The following is a 22867-nucleotide window of genomic DNA, read 5'->3' as shown; positions in this document are numbered from 1 at the left end:
CTCTGTCACGTTTTCCTATCCAAAATAAATTTACAGGAGCTATTCGATCCTGTGGAAGTCATGAAATAATCATCTCTTCTCTCCTGTTTCTTTCTATTCTTCTCATTTGTCCATTTCTCTTTTGGAGTTTAGAAAAACAACTGTGCTTTCTTTTCTTCTGTCCATGACTTTTGCCAACTCTCCTTCATTTTTTTGTTTCATTATACAATTTATTTCTGTCGTACTAATACAAACATTAACATCTATCCTTACCTGATCGATACTCTCCTTAGCCATCCTGTCTTCCATTTCATTCCCCTTAATCCTGTGATGTGCTGGAACCCATACAACATTTACTGTTAGCCCCTTCATATTGATTCTATAAAGTGTTTCACTTAATATATCTGGTCCACAGTCTGACTGATTATGTTGCATAATCTAATGAAGAACTAGAATTTGATCAAATGATTGATTTTAATGGCTTCACCTCTCCCACCCATTGAACTGCTGAAAGTAAAGCAAGCATTTCTCCTGTGTACACTGACACTCCATCACCATCCCTTTTCCCTACTTTCATTTGAAACTGTGGCACAATAAATGTTGCCTCTAAGAAAATATTTTTGGAAGCAAAGTAATTAAAATAATGGCTCAAGTCATGTCAGTTTTGAAAAGGGAAATTCTTCTAGAAAAAAAATCTAATCGTTTTTTAAAAAACATTTTTTTTTTTTAATTTATTTATTTTTAATTGCTTCCAAACTCCAGTCCAGTTAGTGGCGATGATCCATTTTCATTCTTGGTCTGTCAGCCGAGAAGAAGAAGACAAGTTTCTGTCTTTAGCGGATGTGCTCCTGTTTCCGCTTCCTGCAGAGCTCAGCTGTCTGGTCGGAGAGAGGGGACGAAAGTAAGCTAATAGGAAGGGCGCTGAGCCTGTGTGGCTTTAACCCAACAGCATAAACTGATATTCACGGCGTCAAACGAACAGAAGCTGTCAAAATTGCCGTGTCGCCGGAGACGCTTGCGGCATGACGGGCTTTATCCTCGCCTGACGGCTCAGATGGTCAGACACTAACCTTCGCAGCCCGTGTGCATGCAAGGATACCGAGCCTGTCCGAACCAGCGATGCAAGGAGTCTGTTCGTGAACACACCACGATCCAAGGCAAGCAGCTTCACTATTTTACAGCATCAGGTTTTAACATTTGCCTGCGCCTCTCCAGTCGAGACGAAAACTCCGGGACTGTTTTATTCTATGATACTTTTATTATTATTACAATAAATTTGAATAACAATTCATGCAAGACATTTGAGAAAGCATTACAAGTAGTCTCTCACGAACATGTACCATAGCACACCAAGCAGAGGCAAATAAAGAAAATGAGGTTTGGTTTAGAGAACAACTGCTTTATCTAGTCCAGGTGTCATCCTGCCTTTTAAAATGTGTCTACAATCACAAAATCTATATGGACTTTCTGAAGAAAGTTCACTTTAATAGGTGAATAAAACGTTCTAGAAAAGGCTTGTAGTTTGTAGTTACATAAAACATGATTAAACTATTTTATTTCATTAGTGCCATTTTCACAATATTACTTTTATATCTTAAATTATATTTAAAGTTATCTTTGTTTTTAGGGGTGCACCGATTGCAGTTTTCTGACCAATTGCCCACCACCGATCTTTGACAACCTGACCGCTTTGGCCAATACAATTATTTATTTATTTTTGTCTGAAATTCTGCCAAGTGTAGCAGGAAAGTTGCTGAAATGCCAACAATAGGGGTGAGCATTGTTAACTGCAAATGTACAGCCATTACACCTGCTGGGTGGGTCTGTCATTTAATCTATCTCACTGAAAAAGAGGACTGGCTGGTTTATAGGTGGAGAAGGTTGGTGGATAAGATCAGCTTCAGATGTAAATATCGGCTGATTACTGATGATCTCCCTGACTGAATGAAATTGGGACCGGTTTATCTATGTGCCCCTATTTGTCCATCGAGAGGTTTCCCTAATATTCATTAACCACCTTTATTGGTCCTCAGGGCTGCTGATGAGAACCTGGCTGTATACATAAAGTTTTTCTTTTTTTCTCATAATTGAGCTGACTTACAAAAATAGGGAAAGACAGGTGTTAGAATGACTTGTAACTTCTGTTTTAGAATATTTGCTTTTGTGAGCTTACAAATCCATGAACGTCTTAGACTTTTGTTGAGGAACTCGCCTAAAGCAGTTAAGGCTCTTAACAATGTTAGACAACAAGATTTATGTATGTGGATTACTTTTACTATAAATGTTTGGGTGACCTTTATTCTGATTTCTGCAGTGCCATGTCTGTATCTGTTCCAAGACCCAGCCCTTTCCAATTTCAATGTAAGAAGAAGAACAGAACAATGGCTGAAGTAAATGTGTCCCCACTGAAGCATTTTGTCACTGCAAAGAAGAAGATCAATGGAATATTTGAACAACTTGGGACTTACATCAAGGAAAGCGCAGCCTTTCTGGAAGGTATTTATGATATAAAATTATCACCTATGATAACCTCTGGTAAAAATGTCACTGTCATGGGGTCTCCGGGCATTATTTTTACAGCTCTAAAATATGTGATTTTTTATTTTTTTTAACATGCTTTGATGTGAATACATAGCTGATCTTCAACCTTTGACATGAACTGTTGCTGTCAGAGCAATAATAATAATAACAGATTTTATTCATAGTGCCCCTTTATATCTATCAAATTTTCAAACATTTTATTTATGAGGCACTAGTAGAGACAAAGCTTTTCTGTTTCCTGACTGTAGAGTTTTTAATAAGCGTCCTCTGACTACCACTGTCATGTTTTGTAGGTAGAGTAACGTTCTTCCTCCTAAGTTGCTGTCTGTCTTCTCATGGGAGCAAACAAACAGCCGATTTTATTCGTTTAGACGAGATTATACCTCGAAACCCGTAACCAACCAATGCCTAATCTCCACAGATCCACTGTGAGATGGGAACAATCTTCCACTTTGTGAAAGTATCTGAATCAAGAACGAAACCCTGAAAGTTTTTGTATGTGTGGTCAATGAAGAAAAGGTCATTCAAATAAAATCTAAATTTATTAACAACTGGCTTAACAACTGAGGTCTGATAATCAAATACAATAAGAAAGAAAAATTGAAAATGCAGCAGAATATAATTCCTGTAATATATTCCTAATGAAATGACAAAATTCTTCCACTGAAATATATATTTCTTCAGTGGACTGACATGAGTGCTTTCTTGGCATCCTAAGCATAGGCCTAGTCGGGGCATCTACGTTTGAAGGTTTACAGTGATGTTTTAAGGTGAGTTTTTCCCTCATACTTGCAGTGATTCATTTGGCTCGATGCTGCAGGATTTTGATGACTTGACAGTTTATTTCAGAAAGTGGGGAGATTCAGAAAGTTAGAACTGACCAGTGTGTGAGTTTTATCTCTCACTTCTCTATATCATTAGAATACCAAAATATGTTTTGCTCCAGTTTAACCATTAAAAACATCTTTAGGTGAACACAACAATCACTCTTTTAGGTAAATGCTTTGATTTGCGTATGATGGATCTCATAATCTATCATTTCGCTCCTGAATTTTTTCTTTGGAAGATCACGTATGCGTATAGTGTCCTTTTTCGAGTTTTAGTAAGTAGTCTGTGACCTTGTGAGTGTAACAGTCTGATAATTTGGTAAAACACTGACTGGCTCTATAATTTTCATAGCCTGAAATTATGCACAACAGGATGCCTTATGTTAGGATTGTTTCAAGAATAAGACAGATCATTCAGCGACTAACCACTGTATCTCTCACCATTTAGATACTTACAAAAATGAGCACCTGGACCCACTGACCACTGAGGAGCAAGTCCAGGAGGTCTGCAGTTACCTGTCCAAGGTGGCAGGAATAGGAGAAGTTCTTGCACGGAGGCATATGAAGGTGGTTTTCTTTGGAAGGTAAATTAAATGACATTTTCTTGCAGTTTGCATCCTGCAAACTTTTATAACTTAGTTGAACTGTTATGTTTCTTTCCCACAAACATTCAAACTCAGTTTAATTCCCTTTATTAAGCTGAGTCCCAAATGGAAAGTAAATGTTGTAACTCAAGTTGCGGTGATGGCTGGGGACAGAAAGGATTTTTTATGGTGAACTTCAGTGTTTTCCTTGGGTCTTGGTCTTGGGGGTGGGTGCTTTGCTTGCCTTGCTGATATTTGCAACTGTGTGGTCGGATCGCGTGTTGATTCGTGTGCACCTCACTCGGCGCGAGTGAGAATCGATGACAGAGTAGAAGACATACAAATTTAAACTTAGCAAGAGAGTTTATGCTTGTCTCAACATATCAAACATTTTACATAAAATGTAGGTAGGTTTCTGAAATTACTGCAGATTTAACTGGCTTTATATGCTAATAACCAATTTGTTCTTTCACAGAACCAGTAACGGGAAGAGTTCTGTGATCAATGCCATGTTATGTGATAAAGTTTTGCCATCTGGAATCGGACACACAACCAACTGTTTCCTGAGGGTGGAGGGCACAGATGGCAATGAAGGCTTCCTCCTCACTGAAGGCTCTGAGGATAGGAAAAGCATAACGGTTAGTCATCTTACCAACAGTTCCAGTTACTAGTGCACCAGTATAGCCACTAGTGTACGTTCTATAAGTTAGTTTGTGGTAGAATGTTGTCTGTGAGTAAAGATTTGACCCACTGATGTCTCTGATCAGACGGTGAACCAGCTGGCCCATGCTCTACATCAGGATGTGGATCTGGATGCTGGCAGTCTGGTCTGTGTCATGTGGCCTAAAGCAAAGTGTGCTTTACTAAGAGATGATTTGGTGCTTTTGGACAGGTCAGCTGAAAGTTGATTTTTAGCTTTAACCGGAGTGTTAATACTCACTTTTGAAGAAAAATGTAACCAGTCATTTCCATTTGATCCATTCTTTCACAAAAGCTGACACTGCCTCCTGAAGCTTAGTTTTTCATGCCTTTCTCCTCTCCAGCCCAGGCATCGACGTCACCACCGAACTGGACAGCTGGATTGACAAGTTCTGTCTCGATGCAGATGTGTTTGTTCTAGTGGCAAACTCCGAATCCACCCTCATGCAAACAGTGAGACACAAAACCTTTGTTGTGCAGAAACAGCTGACTCAGACAAAGCTGAAGTAACTCTGAATTGTGCATTTGCCTGTTTATTGTAAATGAATTATTTAAATGCCCATTGTGTTCCAGTTATCCGGTTTAAAACGTATCTTAACTTTCTGCAGGAGAAGTCCTTCTTTCATAAAGTCAATCAGCGTCTCTCCAGTCCTAATGTTTTTATCCTCAACAACCGCTGGGATGCCTCTGCCTCAGAGCCAGAATACATGGAGGAGGTTAGTCAACTTTACATGAGAAAAGCATGCACGCAATGTTTTTTTTTTCCCAACAGTTATACTTGTTGCTGAAAAAGTAATTGTAGAATGAAAAGAAGATGACAGACTGGCTAAACAGCACTAATGTTACCTCAAGACAAAGACAGCAGGGTCAAGCTCATTTCATGGCATAGCTAGTATTGGTAGCTGCCAGAAGTTGCCACAGTTTAGTAGCATCAGTTTCTAAAACTAGGGTACCTCGTTGCCTGACAAGCATTTAATTTTTGGCGCAACAATTACAGCCGTAAATATCTCCTTTGAACATCCAGTGTCATATTTTAAAGACGGTTAAAAACGGCCAACAGGATCTTCTCTGCTTGCTGGGAAAGAAAGTCTCAGTCCTGGAGGATTTTTATGTTGGTGGTGAACAAAGATTTGGGAACCTGAGTTCCCAAATCCGTTGTGTTTCTTACAACATATGTTTATCTTGACGCAGGTTCGCAGACAGCACATGGACCGCTGCACTAATTTTCTTGTGGATGAGTTGGGTGTTGTTGACAGAGCTCAGGCCGGCGACCGCATCTTCTTCGTCTCAGCTAAAGAAGTTCTTCAGGCTCGCGTGCAGAAGGCCCAAGGAATGCCTGAATCAGGTTGATTGGATTCTAATTGCTTGTGATGTTTAACAGGCTTTGTGTTTTGTTTATTATTTGGGAAAAGAACAAAACAACGACACAGAAATAAAGGCTGTTCAATTACATTACCGTGCAATAATCCCAACCCCCACCAAAGACTGTCAACCGACAATGGACTTTATGAGAACCAAATTTGAAAGATTCGTTCACTTTAAAGAGCCATTAAAAGGACCATTTTTGAACATTTACAACAAGCCATTAAAAAAAAAACAAGCCATTTTATCTCCATCGTTTTTGGAATTAACAAAACAGTCGAATAATCTATCAAATTAATCTGCAAAAAATGAACATTTGGTGAAAGTTTGCAAAATACAACAGTATGTTCTGGCTTAAAAAATGGTTCTGTATTCTCAAAAAATACATTTTAAAATGTAAATGTCAAATTGCTGTGTTATTTTTTTACTAGGTTTTGTGTGCATTAATAACACTTTAGAAATATAAAAATAATAATATATATATCTGTCCAATATGTAACGTCAGTCTTGTTAATAAAGGTGTGACAGCGTATAGCATTTTGAAGACGTTGTTGTTCTTGCTGGTGTTCCAGGTGGAGCTCTGGCTGAGGGATTTCAAGCCAGAATGTTTGAGTTCCAAAACTTTGAGAGGCGATTTGAAGTAAGACCCTTTTACGGTGGAGCATCTACATTCCTCCTGTCATGCTTTAGCTCATTTCTGTATATCATTCATACACACTTACACGTTTCAAAAATGCTGGTTCTCACTGCAGCAGGTTGCAGGTTTTAGATTTTTCAAGACATTCACATTTTGCATTGATGTCCAGATTTCTTGACTGCCTGTTTAATCATTTTGCTGTATTTAGGAGTGCATATCTCAGTCTGCGGTGAAGACCAAGTTCGAACAGCACACAGTAAGAGCAAAGCAGATATCTGAAGCGCTGCGGCGCATTATGGACTTGGTACATGTAGCTGCCCAAGAACAGAGGTGAGTGTGTGTTGTTCATATGAGCACTGTCTCGGACAGACTGAAGTTGTAATAATGATTTGGTGGTGTTAAATGACTAAAATAATTTTGTGAGACTGTGTTTTGCAAAAGTATTCATAATACTGAGCTTTTTTTGTACTCTATTGACATGAGTACAAAAAAACTTGATGACTGTATAGTTTGTTTTGGGTTATTTTGCTTGCAATATTTTAAAAAGATACATGTCTTATTTTTGAAACACCACTTTTAAAAAATATGTCTTTACAGCAGGTTATAATCAAACTCCTTTTTTCAGCTCAATGAGTTTGTACTTTTGTGCCTCTTTGCTCAGACTCTACTGCTTGGAGACAAAAGAGGATCGTCAACAACGGCTGGAGTTTATAGAGAAACAACTGGATCTGTTAACTATGGACTGCAAGGCTAAGATCAAGAGGATCACAGAGGAGGTGGAGAGACAGGTGAGATCCACGTGAAATTATGACGTGTGACATCACAGTCTCTGAGATTACGTGTTATCACGTTTAATATTTGTTTTAAAAATAATGCAGTGCTTGACTGTTAAACTTTGCTTAATATCACTGTATTTTAGTTCATTAAATCTGTATTAAATGAAAACTTCAAGAAATTGTGGCTTTCATTTCATATACTTTCAATAGCAGAAGTAAAAGTTAACAGAATGGGCTGAAAATCCAACACAGTTTAAGAAACATTAAACAAAATGTGTATATGGTCGTTTAATCTAAATCTTTTATCCTTGGCCACTGTCCATTGTTAGCTTGATTTAACAAAACAACAAAAATAAAAGCAATAGGCTGTGAATTAGAGCGTCGAAAATTATTCATGAACATTTACCAATTAATATGGTGTGTTTGTTGTCCTGTCCAGGTAACCAACACTATGGCAGAGGAAATAAGGAAGCTTCATATCCTAGTGGATGACTTCCACATGGACTTCCACCCATCACCTGTGGTCCTCAAGGTCTACAAAAATGTAAGATTCACTTGGTAGTTTCTAAAATTCATTAGTCGGTGCATATCAAAGAATTAAAAACGGGGAGAAAATGAAGCATAGCTAAACATATGAAAAACGTTTTCAACACTTTCTTCATATGTGTTGAAAACATATGAAAAAAGCACCGGCTTGTAGCCTGGACGTTATAATGCTTGCTTTTAAATGTGAGAACCTTTTTCAAATTACACAGGAGACATCCTTGTGTTCTAAACAATGTGTAGAGACACTACTGGTGTGGCTTTTACAAACTCATGCAATAGTTTTTGGGTCACTTGATGACTGTGAAATGTGTGTTCCCTGCAGCCTGACAAGCACGTACAGATAATTAGATGTATTAGATGAGTTTTAAACCAACGGACTTAACGGATGTTTTATTTTAGTTCCTCACTCAGTTTGGATTGCACAGTCTGAGTTTTTGCTAAACTCCCAAACATTGTCCAATTTTAATGTCAAACAACAAAATCATTTTGTGTTTTAGGAACTCCATCGGCACATAGAGGACGGTCTGGGTAAGACCATGTCTGAAAGGTGCTCAAGCTCCATCACGACCGCCTTGCAGGCCACCCAAATGGAAATGATAGGTAAGATGTCAGGCAGCTAAAAACTAATACTTCTTGTCTTTTGTCTCTGCACACTCTCATGTTTGATATGTGCCATTTATGTATTGCTGCATGCTGCAATGTTAGATCAGTAATGTCTGTGGTTAGTCCATCAAAATTGCATTAGATTTCATTAGGGTTAGGGTGTTTGCTGTCAGGAAACTAAACTAGCACCTCTCTGTCCCCATATTTAAATGTAGAGTTTTGTGCAGGGTTAGATCAAATCCCATTTCCATCATGGCAGTAAAAGTTTTAAGTGGTTGAATATAAATACCTCAGCGTTCGCCTGGACAACAGAATGGACTGGAGACGCAACAGTGAAGTCGTCTCGAAGGATCAGAGCAGACTGTACTTCTTGAGGAAGCTCAGATCCTTCAAATTTTGCAGCAAGATGCTGCAGATCTTCTGTAAGTTTCATGTTGAGGCCGTCATTTCTTCTGCCGTTACCTGTTGGGGCTACAGCACCGTCAGGGACCAAACCCCCGATATAGAAGGTTGGTTCTGTTCTGGAGATGACTGTGGAACCTCTGGAGATGCCGGTGCAACAAAGGATTTTACATAAAACAAAGAAAATTATGGGCAACCCTGACCATCCTCTTCATGAGAAGAACAGGGTGACACTAATCATCTACTAAACTCAAAGCACCAGGTGCCATTAAATTGCTTCAGTTTGGTTCAATTGTCTCCGGTCGGTTCAGTGTGGGGACGACCCGATACCCTCCATAAGCCACGAAGGTTCACGGCTGAGGAGACTTGCTGTCCAAAGAATGTTGTGTCCAGGCCTGTCAATTGAAAGTCCAGTGGAACTACATCATTTGTTCTCTGACAAACGACAAAAGTGATTTTTAATGAAAAAATCATTTCCACCATCTACTTAAATTGGGTTACTGTTGTTATCATTGACCCTGGTAATCAAATGTTTTATGCTTCTTTTTTGTCATCATCTTACGGATGGTTTTGTCTCTGTAAATTTAAGTTGATCTCAACTGATTTTTAAATCATTTTTATTATAGAGGGCCTGAAGCCTCTGCTGCCAAATCCGATCAGAGAGCAGGCCAACAAGATCATTCCTCGTCAGTTCTTCAACCTTACATATGACCTGGCCTGTGACAAGCTGTGTAGTGATTTTCAAGAGGATATCAGCTTCCACTTTTCCCTTGGTTGGACCATGCTTGTCAACCGGTTTCTAGGGCCCAAAAACACGCGACGGGCCCTCATGGGCTACAATGACCAGGTAATCTTTCCCAGGTTTTAGAAAAAGAACCTGCTTCGTCAGTCACATTATCTAGATGGCCTTAAATTGGCCTCTGGTGAAAACGAACCTTGCTGTTGTCTTTTACCAGGATGCTACTTTTTTTAATCTATTATTTTAACAGGTTTCTTGGATTTCCTTCTTTCACAAGTGAAATACATTGGAGTGTTTTGGTCAATTATTCACTGTATTTTACATGTTTAATTACAACAAGAACGGATGTGGTCCTGTAAAAGCATGACCTATAATCACGGCCGAATAAAACAGATCTGCTGTTCTTCTTTTTTTGTTTTGCTGCTAAACTTGCAGGTTCCTCGGCCCATGGCCCTAACACCAGTCAGCACCAGCATGCCTCCATTCCCACAAAGTTCTGTGACTCAGGAAGAGCTCATGGTCACCATGGTGACAGGTCTCGCGTCTCTCACATCGCGTACTTCCATGGGTGTCCTTGTGGTCGGCGGTGTGGTGAGTTAATCACAGGGTCGATTGCAGGAGAAGGGTTACTCAAATTGTACTAGTAAACATCCAGGGTTTGGACATCGAGGTTGTGGAGCAACACTAGTGTCTCGGGGTTCAGCTCAATGACAAACTCGACTGGTCCCATAACACAAAGATCCTGAGTCAGAGGGTTCAACTTGTCTCTACTTGCTGAGCAGACTTAGTAGGGCAGGACACTACTTAGAGCTTTGTATGAATCTGGTGGCTTCAGTGATTTGCTGGGCTGGTAGAAGCTGAGAGAAGGACAGGAAGTGAGAGGAGAATGTTAACTAGACTGAGAGCAATTATGATCAACTCGTCTCAGCCTCCATACGAGATTGTGGGGGCCTTAAGTAGCTCCTTCAGCGGCAAACAGATGCGTCCATGTTTTAGAAAGGAGAGATGCCACACATATCAACTGCTGTCTCTTTGGCACTTATTTTTATTAAGTTTTCTCATAGACAATATTGTGCTACAATCTGACAGCCCTGTAACTAGATTACAGCACCGTCACAAATCTAGGTCAATTTGTTTAAAATCCTACTCAGTATATTATTTACTTTTCTTCTCTTGTCTTTTCTGTTCCAATTTATATTAAAATCCCCCAATAACATCACTTCCTTTCACAAATTACACTGCCTGAATAATAACTCATTATAACAAACTTATAATAAGACTCTGCTCTCTTATCATTAGACCCTGAAATTAGTAGGATTCACTGATTACATCTTTTTCAAGTACTGGAAAAATTTCAGTGAGGAAACAATTTTGTTAAATATTATTCAGCAGTCCCTCAGCTGAATAATGACAAACAGGAATATGTCTCAAACAATAATCAATAGGGGCCACAGACAAGGCTGTGGGAATAATTGTTCGCACAATTTTCTTCAGTATGTTTTGATGCCAAAGCATTTAAGATGACGTGACGCTTTTGCTACTGTATGCAGATTTGGAAGGCAGTGGGATGGCGCCTGATTGCTTTATCACTGGGTCTTTATGGGCTTCTCTACGTCTATGAGCGACTCACATGGACTACCAAAGCCAAAGAGAGAGCCTTCAAGCGACAGTTTGTGGACTACGCCAGTGAGAAGCTGCAGCTGATTGTCAGCTACACTGGATCCAACTGCAGCCACCAAGTGCAGCAGTGAGTTTCAATCATGGTGTCAAAGGATACAAAAATCAGATAATACGTTTCGACAGTAAAGAGTGTCGACTACTTGGTCACAGCAGAGCTGCGTAAACTTGTTGTGTTTCGGTCTTGTCTTTGACAGAGAGCTGACAAGCGTGTTTGCACAGCTGTGCCTGCAGGTAGACGTCACCCGTCAGAACCTCGATGATGAAGTCAATGAAATTAACAGGAAGATTGAGCTCTTGGATAATCTACAGAGCAAGGCTAAGCTTCTACGGTAAGATACCGCTGTATAATGTGTTTGGAGTTACAGGATGGGCTACATGTCGGTGTCTTCGTTGTCCACATGACGACGCAAGGGAAGGATTTTTGAGACCCGTTTTATTATTTTTACGATAGTGAAAAACTTGACCATTTTAGAAAAAAAACATTTCTGTGTGGTCAGATCCTATGGAAACCCAGCAGACTATTGAGTCGGATCCTAAGGACCATATGCCTTAGTGCATTTAGATGTTTGTGTACTCAATATTCTGCCTTGTGTCTGTTCTGGTCATAGCTTTACTGAAAATTAATATTAAAACCTTCTTAGAAAACCGGACATTGTCCTTTTATTAATATTTATTTTTACCCTGTCAGTCACTCCCCGATGCCTAAATGCAGATCTGAATTCCGTCCTTTTTTTTTCTCTCGTTAGGAACAAGGCAGGTTGGTTGGACAGTGAGCTCAATATGTTCACCCAGCAGTACCTCCAGCAGAGCAAGTGACCCAGGCGGAGCTTCCTTTGAGACTGAGCATCGTCAGAACATGTAAAATGCGTGCATGGCTAATTCGTGATGTAATTGTAATGTTCTGTTCAGAAGACACGGCTAACACAAGTCAACGGAGATCTTTGGTAGTTGCTATGTGCTTCTATGGAGATAAACTGTGCAGTATGCATGTCATGCAAAGCCTATTTGAACGACGACAGAAGTAAATATTCCTCTCTGTACATCTCCATGTGCGTCCTTTCATCCTCACATGAACAGTCGGTACATCCAAGGAATTTCAGTGTCATGTTTGTAGGATAAGTTATAATTTAACTGAAAAAGTAACACACTTTGTTCTCACTGTTAGCATCTTAACCTGTGGATGTCCTCAACCAGTGTGTAAAAAGCTTCAATGTCCTTCTGCTTTTGGAGTTACGTCGGCTCAAATCAGTTTGCTTTATAGCTCTGATTCAGCAACAAACGTTTCAAGTAGGGCTGCACAATTCAGTGTGAACATTTTGTCGTCGCAATATAAGCCGTACGCAATATTCACATTGCAGTGCAATAATAGTTGGGTAATGCAATTCGACTATAATGAACTTAGATCTCTCTTTTTTTATGCTATTGTTATGCTTAGCCAGTTTGATAGACTCGTGGCAGCAGATGCTCACACCAAACACTAATGATTTTAGATGAAATGCTAAAGGTCAGAGAGTGGTAGAAGCTCAGGTCAGGAAGGAAAGGAGAAACTGATATTGTCGACAAAATGTTTACCAAAGTTATCGCAAGATTTTCTAATATCGTGCGGCCCTATTTCAAGCACTTTACGAACCAAACAGATTCTGTTTGTGTACAAAAATATACTATAGCCTCTGTCTAAACACACAGATACCAAGTCAAGTACAAAATCATTTCAATTTGATCCTATTTATAAAACAAAGCAGTGAAGTTTATTCATCATTCAACTTGGTCAAAGCGTTCTATCAACAGAAACCTTTTGACGCATGCACAGCTAAAAACCAATTATTCCAGAGCCGCCTTATATTCAACTTGTAGCCTAATTTATTGTTGACCATATTGTTGAGTCAAATGAACAATAAGTTCAGATGTATGATGTTTGTTTTTGTTGAGGTCTTGTATAAATGTAAAAACACTTTATTTTGTCAATGTATTTCCCTCTTCAACAATTGGCAAACCTAATTTCCGACAAAGTGATTACACTGTTCTTGTACATGCTAACAAAATAAACATTTTTTTTCCTCTCCTTATTCTGTTGCTTAGCAGAAATGATTCACTTTGGTGAGTCTCACTCACCTGCAACTTATGTTACAGCTTTATTTGGGGGGAAAATGGCCTTGTGAAATTTTTTTTGAACAGTTTATAGTATGAGGCCCACTTAAAACTGCAGTATGCAAATTTTATGAAATTTTTTTTTTTACACATTTGTTGAAATTGTGCTGCGAAAAAATTGAGCTCCTCTGCCTTCTCCCAGAGGCCCCAGCAGCAGCAACAGCAGAAATGCAAAAGTTGATCAGAAACATCCAGAGCTGACACAAGAGTGTCATCAATCACTGTCGCTTCCCCTCCCTTTGCTCTCTGCTGTGCCACACCACCCCTTTTTAAGTGTAATGTGTCCATTAATACTTAACTCACAGTAACGATGAGTTCTGCTCTACCCTGTTTTGGTTTCTTACGAGCTCTTTGTTCAGACTGCGTGTTTATAGCAGGCATCAGCTGCTGGCTTCTGGTGGGACTGATGAGCTGCATCCCACCGAGCAGCCCGAGCTGAGGAGGAGGAGACATGGGAAACATGATGATGGACGCTCTGTTGCTCTTTAAGCTGTGTGAGCGAGGCTGGCCTTTTTCTCACCACTTGGGACTGTGCACCTGCTGCTGCAGTACAATACATCACCACACGGTGGGACTGCTTGCCTACTTGATTTGGAGGTTAGCCGTGTGGATTCTTTGACGGATTCAGGCTGTGACGCGTGGTGAAACTGGCACGTTATTTCTGAAGTTTAAATTAGTACTTGCGGAGAGATGCAAGCGTTTGCTCTTTTGACATCCACCTCCGCGCTTGGCTTCACAGACATGGATACGCAGACGCCCCCTGCAGCGGTTAACGGGGGTTGATTTCCTGCTATTTTCCCAGGAATCTCAGCGCCACGCTTCTACATTCCTCCGTGACGCAAAGAGCGAAGATGGAAGTGCGTCAGATTGAGCTGTCTCGTGCGTTACTGAAGTTTGTATATAAAAGTAGCTGCGCAAAGGCGCACACCTTTTGCGCTGTGCCACACTTACGCGGCACGACGTCGTTTTTGGAGCGCTTTGGCTCCAGTGGAGAACATCGCCAATAGAGGGAGTGAGAGAGATCAAACATCATCAGAGATCAAACCGATCTGCTGGTGAATGTTGATGGTTTACTAGCGTTTAGAGTTTTTTTTATTTATTTTTTTGTGAGGTGATATGTGCTTCTAAGCACCTTTTAAATAAAAGATATAAATATCTATACTGCTTCAAAACAAGTACATTGCCATGGTTATTGCTTCATCTGGTGGCAGACTTCCGGGTATTTATACTAATTTAAATATGTATTTATGGGTGGAGTGGCGACGGGCGGACCATCAGCTGCGCTCTATTTCACGCAAATTGAAAGGTGCGCAGCCATGTGCGTGCGTGCGCACGGCTTTGCACGTCTGGATTTGTTTGTGCGCCGCGCTTTTCTGAATGTGTCCAAACTGCGCACTCGGACACGAGGGCCCGGGTTTGAGCATTTCTGGGTAAATCTGAAAATGGCTGCCCGGACATCTCCCATCAAATCTGATGGAGTTTGGAAAGTCCTGGAAAGAAATTTGCCAAACCGCCTAAAGACAGACTGTGCGACGCTTGTGGCAAGATATTCAGAAAGACTGAAGGTTGGAATTGCTGCCAAAGATGGATCAACAAAGCTCTTAATAGTTATGTAAATATGTTTCCTTAGTTTTCCATTGTAATACATTTGCAGAAATACACAAAATTGTTTCACATTGCCATAATGAACTGTCAGGGAATAAATAATTAAGCTACTGAACGGTTTGACAACAAGGATAAAATATCTGTGTGCCTGAACTGATTTTTTTGTAAAGTGCCTAAAAATGACAAATGTTGTGAAGTGGCACTATATAAATAAAGTGAACTGAATCACTGAGTTAAATAAAGATATTTAACTTTTTCACAATATTCTTCTTTAAATGCACCTGTAACCGCTGTGTACAACTTACTAGCACCATGCACACAATTTACAAATGGGTTCACTTGAAAAGAAAACTACGGAACCACAAGTTGGGTTTGTTGCAACAAAAACAGAACTCTACTGAAGATGTTTTGCTGCAGCTTGAGGTAGTAATTTTAATGAAATTAAAACGTTTGTTAAAAAAAAATTATATAAGAAAAATCTAAGAATTCCTCTATAATTGAGCCATGTCGGCACACTATTGTCACAAAGTACCAGGTAAAAGTTTGGGTACACCTCCCATAGCTTCTGGAAAGCCGTCAGTGGATGTTTTTGTGAGTGATATTGATGAAGAAAATCAGTAATAAAGAAAAAGATTACAAACTGGGGAAAAAAAGCACCAGAAAAATGTTCACCATGCTTGGATCCGCCAAAGAAAAACATTAGTGAAAGAAATATGTGAAAGTAAAAGTTAGAAAGGTGCAGTTAAAAGAAAGGTTCACTAAAAGTTATTTGGAGGGCTTTTTGTTCATCCAAACAATCTCCATGTAGAAAATAATCAAAATACAGAACATAATTTATCAGGAGGTGTGAGCCTTTTTTTTAAAACAAGTACTCTACATATATTTCCATTGTCCATAATAGAAACATTATACATCAAAATATGATAAGGCAGAGGTAGTCTCATAGACTTTCACATACATGTACACACATATGTGTGTTTGAACATACAGTCACAGTATTCACTCTAATGTAAGGTTTAACAAATTAGAAGATAAATGGGAAGCTGCTCTGGTTCCTAGAAGGTCCTACATATTAATAATAATAAAAAAATTAGTCAACCTCAGATGAACAAGATTACTTAAATAAATCCAAAACTCAGAAGCAGTGGATAGTAAAAGTCTACCCTTACTGTATCCATGGGAGTTAAGAAGCAGCGAACTGCTCCTGACAGGATGGATTTATTCACCAAGTCATCATCGACAGAAAGTAGCTATTTTGGCATTTTGCTGGATACACGCGAAGGACATAACCCAACAGAAGCAAAATTACTGCCAGCAATCAGGGATTGTCCATTAGCTGACTTAGGTTTTTAAATCTAGAGGCAACTGGTACGTAAGGAGCAACTACACATCCACATGTGTCTGATACGTACTCTTGTAACTACTGTAAGTGCTTTAATCTAGTCAGCATTACACACTCTCACAACAGTAGCAGATTAAGATCCTGGGGCAACGCTATGAAAATTAGAATAAGCTTCATAAAATTTCTTAAAAACAACAACAATGAAAAAAACCTCCACAAAATTAATACTAGGGAGAAAAATCTACCAACCCCTCAAGGCATTAATTTTTCATTTTCACCTCATTTTTCCACACAAAGCTGAAAGGAACTCATTCCTTAATATATTTTAATTCCCTGGAGCAGGAAGACATGGACTCCATACGAAGGTATCTGCTTCCTTCTGCCTTTCAAGACATCCTAGCAAAACCAATTGGTCAAAATGAAACATATGACAAAAAAGCAAATTGGAGAAGTGCCTGCAAATGTCTTTAAATTAGACTTCAGCATTAATTTAGAGTAACATGTACAGCAGGTCAGTGGTTTCTGGGACAAAATACAATGACTAAGAAACCCTTAGACCCCTTCAGAGGTGAACGATCACGCATTCATACAGCTACATGAACTGCTTTGTGCAGAAAAACATGCCATCAAATTCTGGGCACATACCGTTAGAGCAGAGGTCTCAAGCTAAAGTCCTAAAGCACTTTTAGATGTGTTCCTTCTCCTACATACCTGAATTAAATGGCAAAACTGTCATCCTGGCATGCAGTCAAGCTCCAAAGAGTTCTGCTCATGAGCTAATACCAGAGCCAGGAGTGCTAAAACACAGAGACATCTAAAAGTTGCAGGACCCTGGCCCTTAAGGACAAGAATTTGAGACCTCTGGTTTAGACGGCCTGCTGTCCAGAAGTTTATGTTTTAATTTTTAAAAGTTCTTCTCCTTTAACATGTTTATCAAGATTGATATGGTAGAAGATATCTTGCAGCTAATGTGCTTACAGAAGACAACGTTTTCGAACAAGCGGAGTTTTTGAGTTCAGTTCACTGCAAATGAGAAACTTTGGTAGGTACCCATTTGATGGACAAATGTTTCCAGATATCTTCAGCAACTTAACACAAGCGATATTACCGCAGCTTCCTAAATCCACATTAAAGCAGCAGATGAGAAACAGCCTAAGAAAATTCCATCAACACTTTTGTCAGAAAGCCACAGATGTTCAGAAAAGAAAGGATGCTCTTCAAGATATACACATTTAGAAAAGGTGACTGTTTTTTAGAGGTTACATATCTGCATTCAAACGTTAATCCATTTTCCATGTTAAAGGTGGAGGGATTTTGAGGGTTGGGAAGGTAGTGAATATCAGCTGAATTTTCTAAAACATTCAAATCTTTTCAGTTATGAGGTAATACTAATGAGGTGACTTTGTTGCTTGGATGCTTGTTTTCAAATAATATGTACAACAATATATACAACAAGTGCATATGACAATACTTCAGGAAAAGAGCCGTTTACTGCTGAAAAGCATGGTAATAGTGAGGTAGGGAGCTGGAATTGCTTACAGCAGGACTATATGACTGAGGTAGCTGGCTGTGGTTAAAAACTCCTGAGCCTTGTGGTGCATGAGACTGGGGGGGCTGGAAAAAAGTGAAAGGCCCTGGTGCTTGGGAGGAGAACCCTGACGAAGAAGATGGAGAAGAAGTGGGGGAGGAGGATGGTGGATAACCCATCACTAACCCCATGTGAGGGTTATAAGGTGGCAGGCTGAAAGGCAAAAAGCTAAGCAGCGACCCAAGGTCCACATTAGTGTTGCACGGCAAATCATTAGAGACAGCAGGGGTCCTAGGTAATGCATGCGTGTCCCCACTGACATCCAGCCCGTCACCCAAAATTTGCTTCTGGGGTGAAGCAGAAATGGAGGAATTCACGGTGCTTAGTTGAGGTGAAGGGTTACTCTGAAAGTCCAGCAGGAAGCTCTCCATGTCAGAGCGCGGGTATGAGGAAGGCCCGTACTGATACTGTGACATGTTAGCATAGGGTTGCTGCTGTGATGCTGCTGGTGGCTGAAGGCCATGGCGAAGTGAGTGGGAAGAATGTGTCGTCAGATGATGTCCTACACCCATGCTTGAGGACAAGGACCCTTGGACGAGTCCATGAGGATGCCCCATAGCAGGGATTAGATTTGTCAAGGTGTAGGAAGTGCTCATTTCCCTAGTAAAAGCTTCAGAGGTATCCTTAGAGGCAGAACTTATCACAGAAGACTCTGGACTGGGCTCTTCTTTGACTGGACAGGGGTTGGTTGAGGTTTGAGGAGCCACATGAGTGCTGGGAGTAGATGGCGGCATCAAACCAGACTCCTGTGCATGGCTCTTTTTCAAATGGCGGGTCAGGTGGTCTCTGCGGCCAAATCGTTGTGCGCAGCATGGGCAAAGGAAGTCACGGCGACCAGTGTGCACCACAGCATGACGACGTACATCCTTGCGGGTATAAAACCGCCGGTCGCATCGTTCACATGAGTACTTCCTCTCTCTCAATGGCACATTAGGGCTTCCCTCTGTTGAGAGGGGCGTGTCACTGTGTTCACCCAGGTTCTCCAACATAGCTGCGGACTCCTTCATGCATTGCTGGCCCGCCGTAGTGCTGTGGAAGGCAACCAGGTGGCGTTTGTAACCCAACTGAGTGTTGTACTGTTTTCCACATTCCTGGCATTGGAAAAGCTGCCTACTGGCTGGGAGGTCCTCATAAACATGCCCTTTGAGATTATCCTGGTGAAACATGGTCTAATTACATGGAAATTGGTGGCTCTGCAGCTGCGCAGGACGCTGACCAAGAGCCTAAGCAGATACAAACAAGAGTCATGAGGAGAAATAACCATTAGTCACTGGTATTGTGGTTATTCTCTTAACTCCAGAATGAATGATTAGTATGAACCATTTTTTTTTTAAAGTTTGTTGTTCTTCTGCAGGAATTCAAAAATGATCCATTTACTGTTGATGGGGAAAGTCCAGCATTTTAATTGTGCTAAAGAAGATGCCATAGCAACCCCAAAGGGGCTGCAGTCATGAGATGTTTTCAGAGGACGGCTCAGTTTAGTGTTTTTTGAGAAGGGCAGTTGTGCTGGCCTCCAGTCCAGTTTAGCACCGAAAAGATCTAAAAACAGACAGTGCCAGCTGCCAAATCACCTGGGTAGTCCACCGTCATTACAAACCTGAAAATTGAACACAAAAAGACAAACAATGTCACTAAATGTTAAAATCACCAGTAAATGGCGCAACAAAAGGTATGTCAAGTAGAAACATGAATTACTGCAGAATCATGGAAGGTATAGAATCAGCTCACTTAATTTGCAGATGCACATGCAATATACATCTATATGTATTTATTCGCACATTTAAAAATGCTCAACACTAAAATATCATAGACATTTTCATTGAAGTAATATCTGTCAGTATTTTGATTCTTAGCGTTCATGTTCCTGCCACTGCAACCGCACTCTGGGACGCTGCAGGATATTATGGGAGGGAACCCAACTCCCCCGTTTGCATTGCTTTATAGACAATGACCAAAGTTTGTTTAATTTTTGTCCTAAAGAAATTTCTGATTCACATGAGCAGTCAGCACCTTCAACTCTTGCTTCTACTGATTTATTTACATGTTTACCAGACAGCAGATGTCATATTTCTGAGAAGTTGTCGTATCTTTGCGCCTGCAATCAACCATGTGCTGACAAATGGACAGAAAAGTTTCCTCCTATTTCATGTGGCTCTGAAGCTTGTGCTAAGCTACAAGCTACTTATTTTTGGGGGAAGAAGTTGGTGTTTCATAAAGTGTTTTTACATGGCTGACCCCTTTATTCTGTTGGTGTGTCCCTAGTACGGGAGCTGCAGCGGCCAAAACACTACTTTATATCGCAAAGCTAATTCTGTAAAATTCATTCCAGTTCAGTCTGTGGACCAGCAGCAGATTTAACTCATCATGAAGCAGAATTTGATTTAGAGGCCCTTCTTCCCGCTAAGAACATCAGCATTTTAACATAGATTTAGTCAAATCTGGTAGAAGGTTCTCTAATTGAAGTGGCCAACCTGAAAAGCAATCAGTGACAATGGTAATTTACTGAGACACATTTGTGATCAGACAGAGCTCGATCTCAAAGATTAATCTCAGATCAGATTGTAGCTGTGGTAACTAAACTAACTACTTACTTTGGGAGCCCAAATTATGTAACAACAAACAAATAAATACTTTCAATCATTTAAACTTTCAATCATCTATAACCTATGAAAGCATAACTTTTTGAATGGAATTATGGGAATTAAGCAACTTTTGAATTATATTCCAACTTTTTGGCAAGGCGCCTGGTATATTTCACAGACATTCAGACCTAATTGTGTCAACATGTGGGGTCTGGGCCAAAATCCCCAGGATGTATAAACTTTTGGTTTGGGCCATTTTGGGAAGTTCCTGTGGTCCTTCTGAATTTAAGAATAGTAAACAGAGTCGTTTCACAGTAAATGGCTTCACCCAACCAGCAAGGGTGAAAAGAACGTTTTTATGTTAATCATGTCCTCTAGAAAAATGGCCCAAAAACCCCAGAATAATAAATAAATAAACCATCAACTTCACTAGACTTTGTACACTTATGATGACAACTGTGTAGCAAACTTTTAGTCCCTGTAGAGTTTGCAGCAGACAAAGTGAGACTTTCAAAGCTTGCTCTGGAACTGATGCGGCCGAATCGATGCCTGCAGACCAGTCCCAGGCTAAACTTCGCTGCTAGCCTGCTGGCGGAAACTAACTTTGCACAAACGCGTTTCTGACTCGTGTGTTCGGCAGCAAGGCGCCGGGTTTCTCTCCGGGTCTTCTCCAGAGAGCAGCTGGCGTGTCTTTGACAAACGGAAGACCTTCGTCCAGAGCAGGAGGGTTGCTCGTAAACAAAAGATGAACGCTTGAAAACTTCTGCCGAAGGTTGTTGTGACTTCAATTCTCCACTTTTCTTGCAGGGAACCGGACCAGACAAACGGGTTGGGTTCTCCAGGCAGACGAAAACACCGCCGTACTCACCGGACGCATGCCTTTCCTGCTTTCCGCCCCGTTTTGCGCTTCACGGCGACATGATGGGAGAAGTTTGGAAGCTGTTTGTTGGAGTTTGGGCCTGGACAGCGGGGCGCCGCGCTGGAGCCCAGGCATTCTGGGAGAGTGACGTCACGTAACGACGGGGAGGACGACTGTCCTGCAGATATTAGACTAGAGGCAAAATTCAGCTGCTCCTATTTTGTCTTTCTTCTTTATTAAAGGACAAAGTACAACAAGTACACAAAGAGTAGTAGTCTCAACTTGAGGCACGGGGTATAACAACACCATGTACATGAACCACATTTAGAAAAAAACACTCATTATACTCAATATATGCCTCACAGTGTTTTAATAGTAGCTGAATGTAATTGAATAGGTAGAAAATTAAAAGTCACAAAGCAAGAGGTTTTTCTATTGAATTTACACTTGTGATTAATAATAAAAAACTGCTAAAAATGCAATCAAATTAATTTAAAAAAAGATAATTCATAAAACAAATCTCCTATATACACTATCATCATAAACCGATAGACCTCTCCCCAAAACATGTGAACAATTTCAGTTGTCAACATTTCACATAGTAAAAAAGTTTGCATTCATATCTTTTTAATAATATTTATATATATATATATATATATATATATATATATATATTATATAATATATATATATATATATATATATATATATATATATATATATTTTTTTTTTTTTTTTACCATATGATTAGCTGGATACTTTTGTAAGAATTCTCTCAAATTTTTTGTTGTTAAAAATGTGTAGAGAAACATCCACACTTCTTCCCAATTTATATTTTTAGTATTACATCACCGGTAAGCAATAACACATGTTTTTGAAAAAGGGCAAGAATTTCTTGATGTTTAGATATGCCCACTAAACATCTTCCCATGCGAAATCCATGTCTAATTTCTTTTTCTTTTGCGTTATTTTGCAAAAGTATTGCATTCACTTTTCATACATACTGGGTTAAAATTTGGTTAAATTTGGCCTATTTTGTACGCAGTCACAGTGATGACAAATGTTAACTTAAAATTGCAAAAACCTTAGAGACGCAGTGAAACCGTGCTTATAAAGTCTTTGGTGCAAACAATGTATGAAAATCAATTTAGCTTGTTAATGTTTGTATAAGATGAAAACTGTCCTTTAATAATCAGACTAACACAAAAAACACATAGTAATTGATGTCAGTTGACTTTATTGACCTAAAAAATAACTCAAAAATAGTTTGAATGTATTCTTTCTTTATTTTCTTCTTATAGAAAGTTTTTGTTTATATCTTAGAAGGGAAAGAGATAGAAAGCTCATGTTTGGCTTTTGCATATATGT

The 22867-nt window shown here is 39.8% G+C and overlaps 2 protein-coding genes across 2 annotated transcripts; one reads left to right on the top strand and one right to left on the bottom strand.

Moving 5' to 3' along the window:
* The first annotated feature begins 831 nt into the window (after positions 1–831).
* mfn2 (mitofusin 2) lies at positions 832–13441 on the top strand. Its single transcript, XM_055048598.1, has 18 exons — positions 832–1136; positions 2294–2475; positions 3796–3931; positions 4407–4569; positions 4699–4823; positions 4975–5083; positions 5239–5346; positions 5822–5975; positions 6565–6632; positions 6838–6959; positions 7291–7417; positions 7845–7949; positions 8449–8551; positions 9583–9803; positions 10131–10286; positions 11246–11442; positions 11570–11704; positions 12122–13441. The coding sequence occupies exons 2-18, from the start codon at positions 2298–2300 to the stop codon at positions 12189–12191; spliced, it is 2277 nt and encodes a 758-aa protein (XP_054904573.1). The 5' UTR covers positions 832–1136; positions 2294–2297; the 3' UTR covers positions 12192–13441.
* Positions 13442–15494: 2053 nt separating this feature from the next.
* Positions 15495–21691, bottom strand: plagx (pleiomorphic adenoma gene X). The gene is made up of 2 exons (XM_055048625.1): positions 21509–21691; positions 15495–19655 (listed from the first exon to the last, which is right to left on the bottom strand). Exon 2 carries the CDS (start codon positions 19222–19224, stop codon positions 17959–17961), a length of 1266 nt encoding a protein of 421 aa, XP_054904600.1. The 5' UTR covers positions 19225–19655; positions 21509–21691; the 3' UTR covers positions 15495–17958.
* Between the last annotated feature and the right edge of the window lie 1176 nt (positions 21692–22867).

The sequence above is a fragment of the Poeciliopsis prolifica genome, unplaced genomic scaffold, assembly GCF_027474105.1.
Source record: "Poeciliopsis prolifica strain line A6 unplaced genomic scaffold, Auburn_PproV2 SCAFFOLD027, whole genome shotgun sequence".
Classification (NCBI taxonomy): domain Eukaryota; kingdom Metazoa; phylum Chordata; class Actinopteri; order Cyprinodontiformes; family Poeciliidae; genus Poeciliopsis; species Poeciliopsis prolifica.
This window is presented reverse-complemented; position numbering and strand designations above follow the sequence as displayed.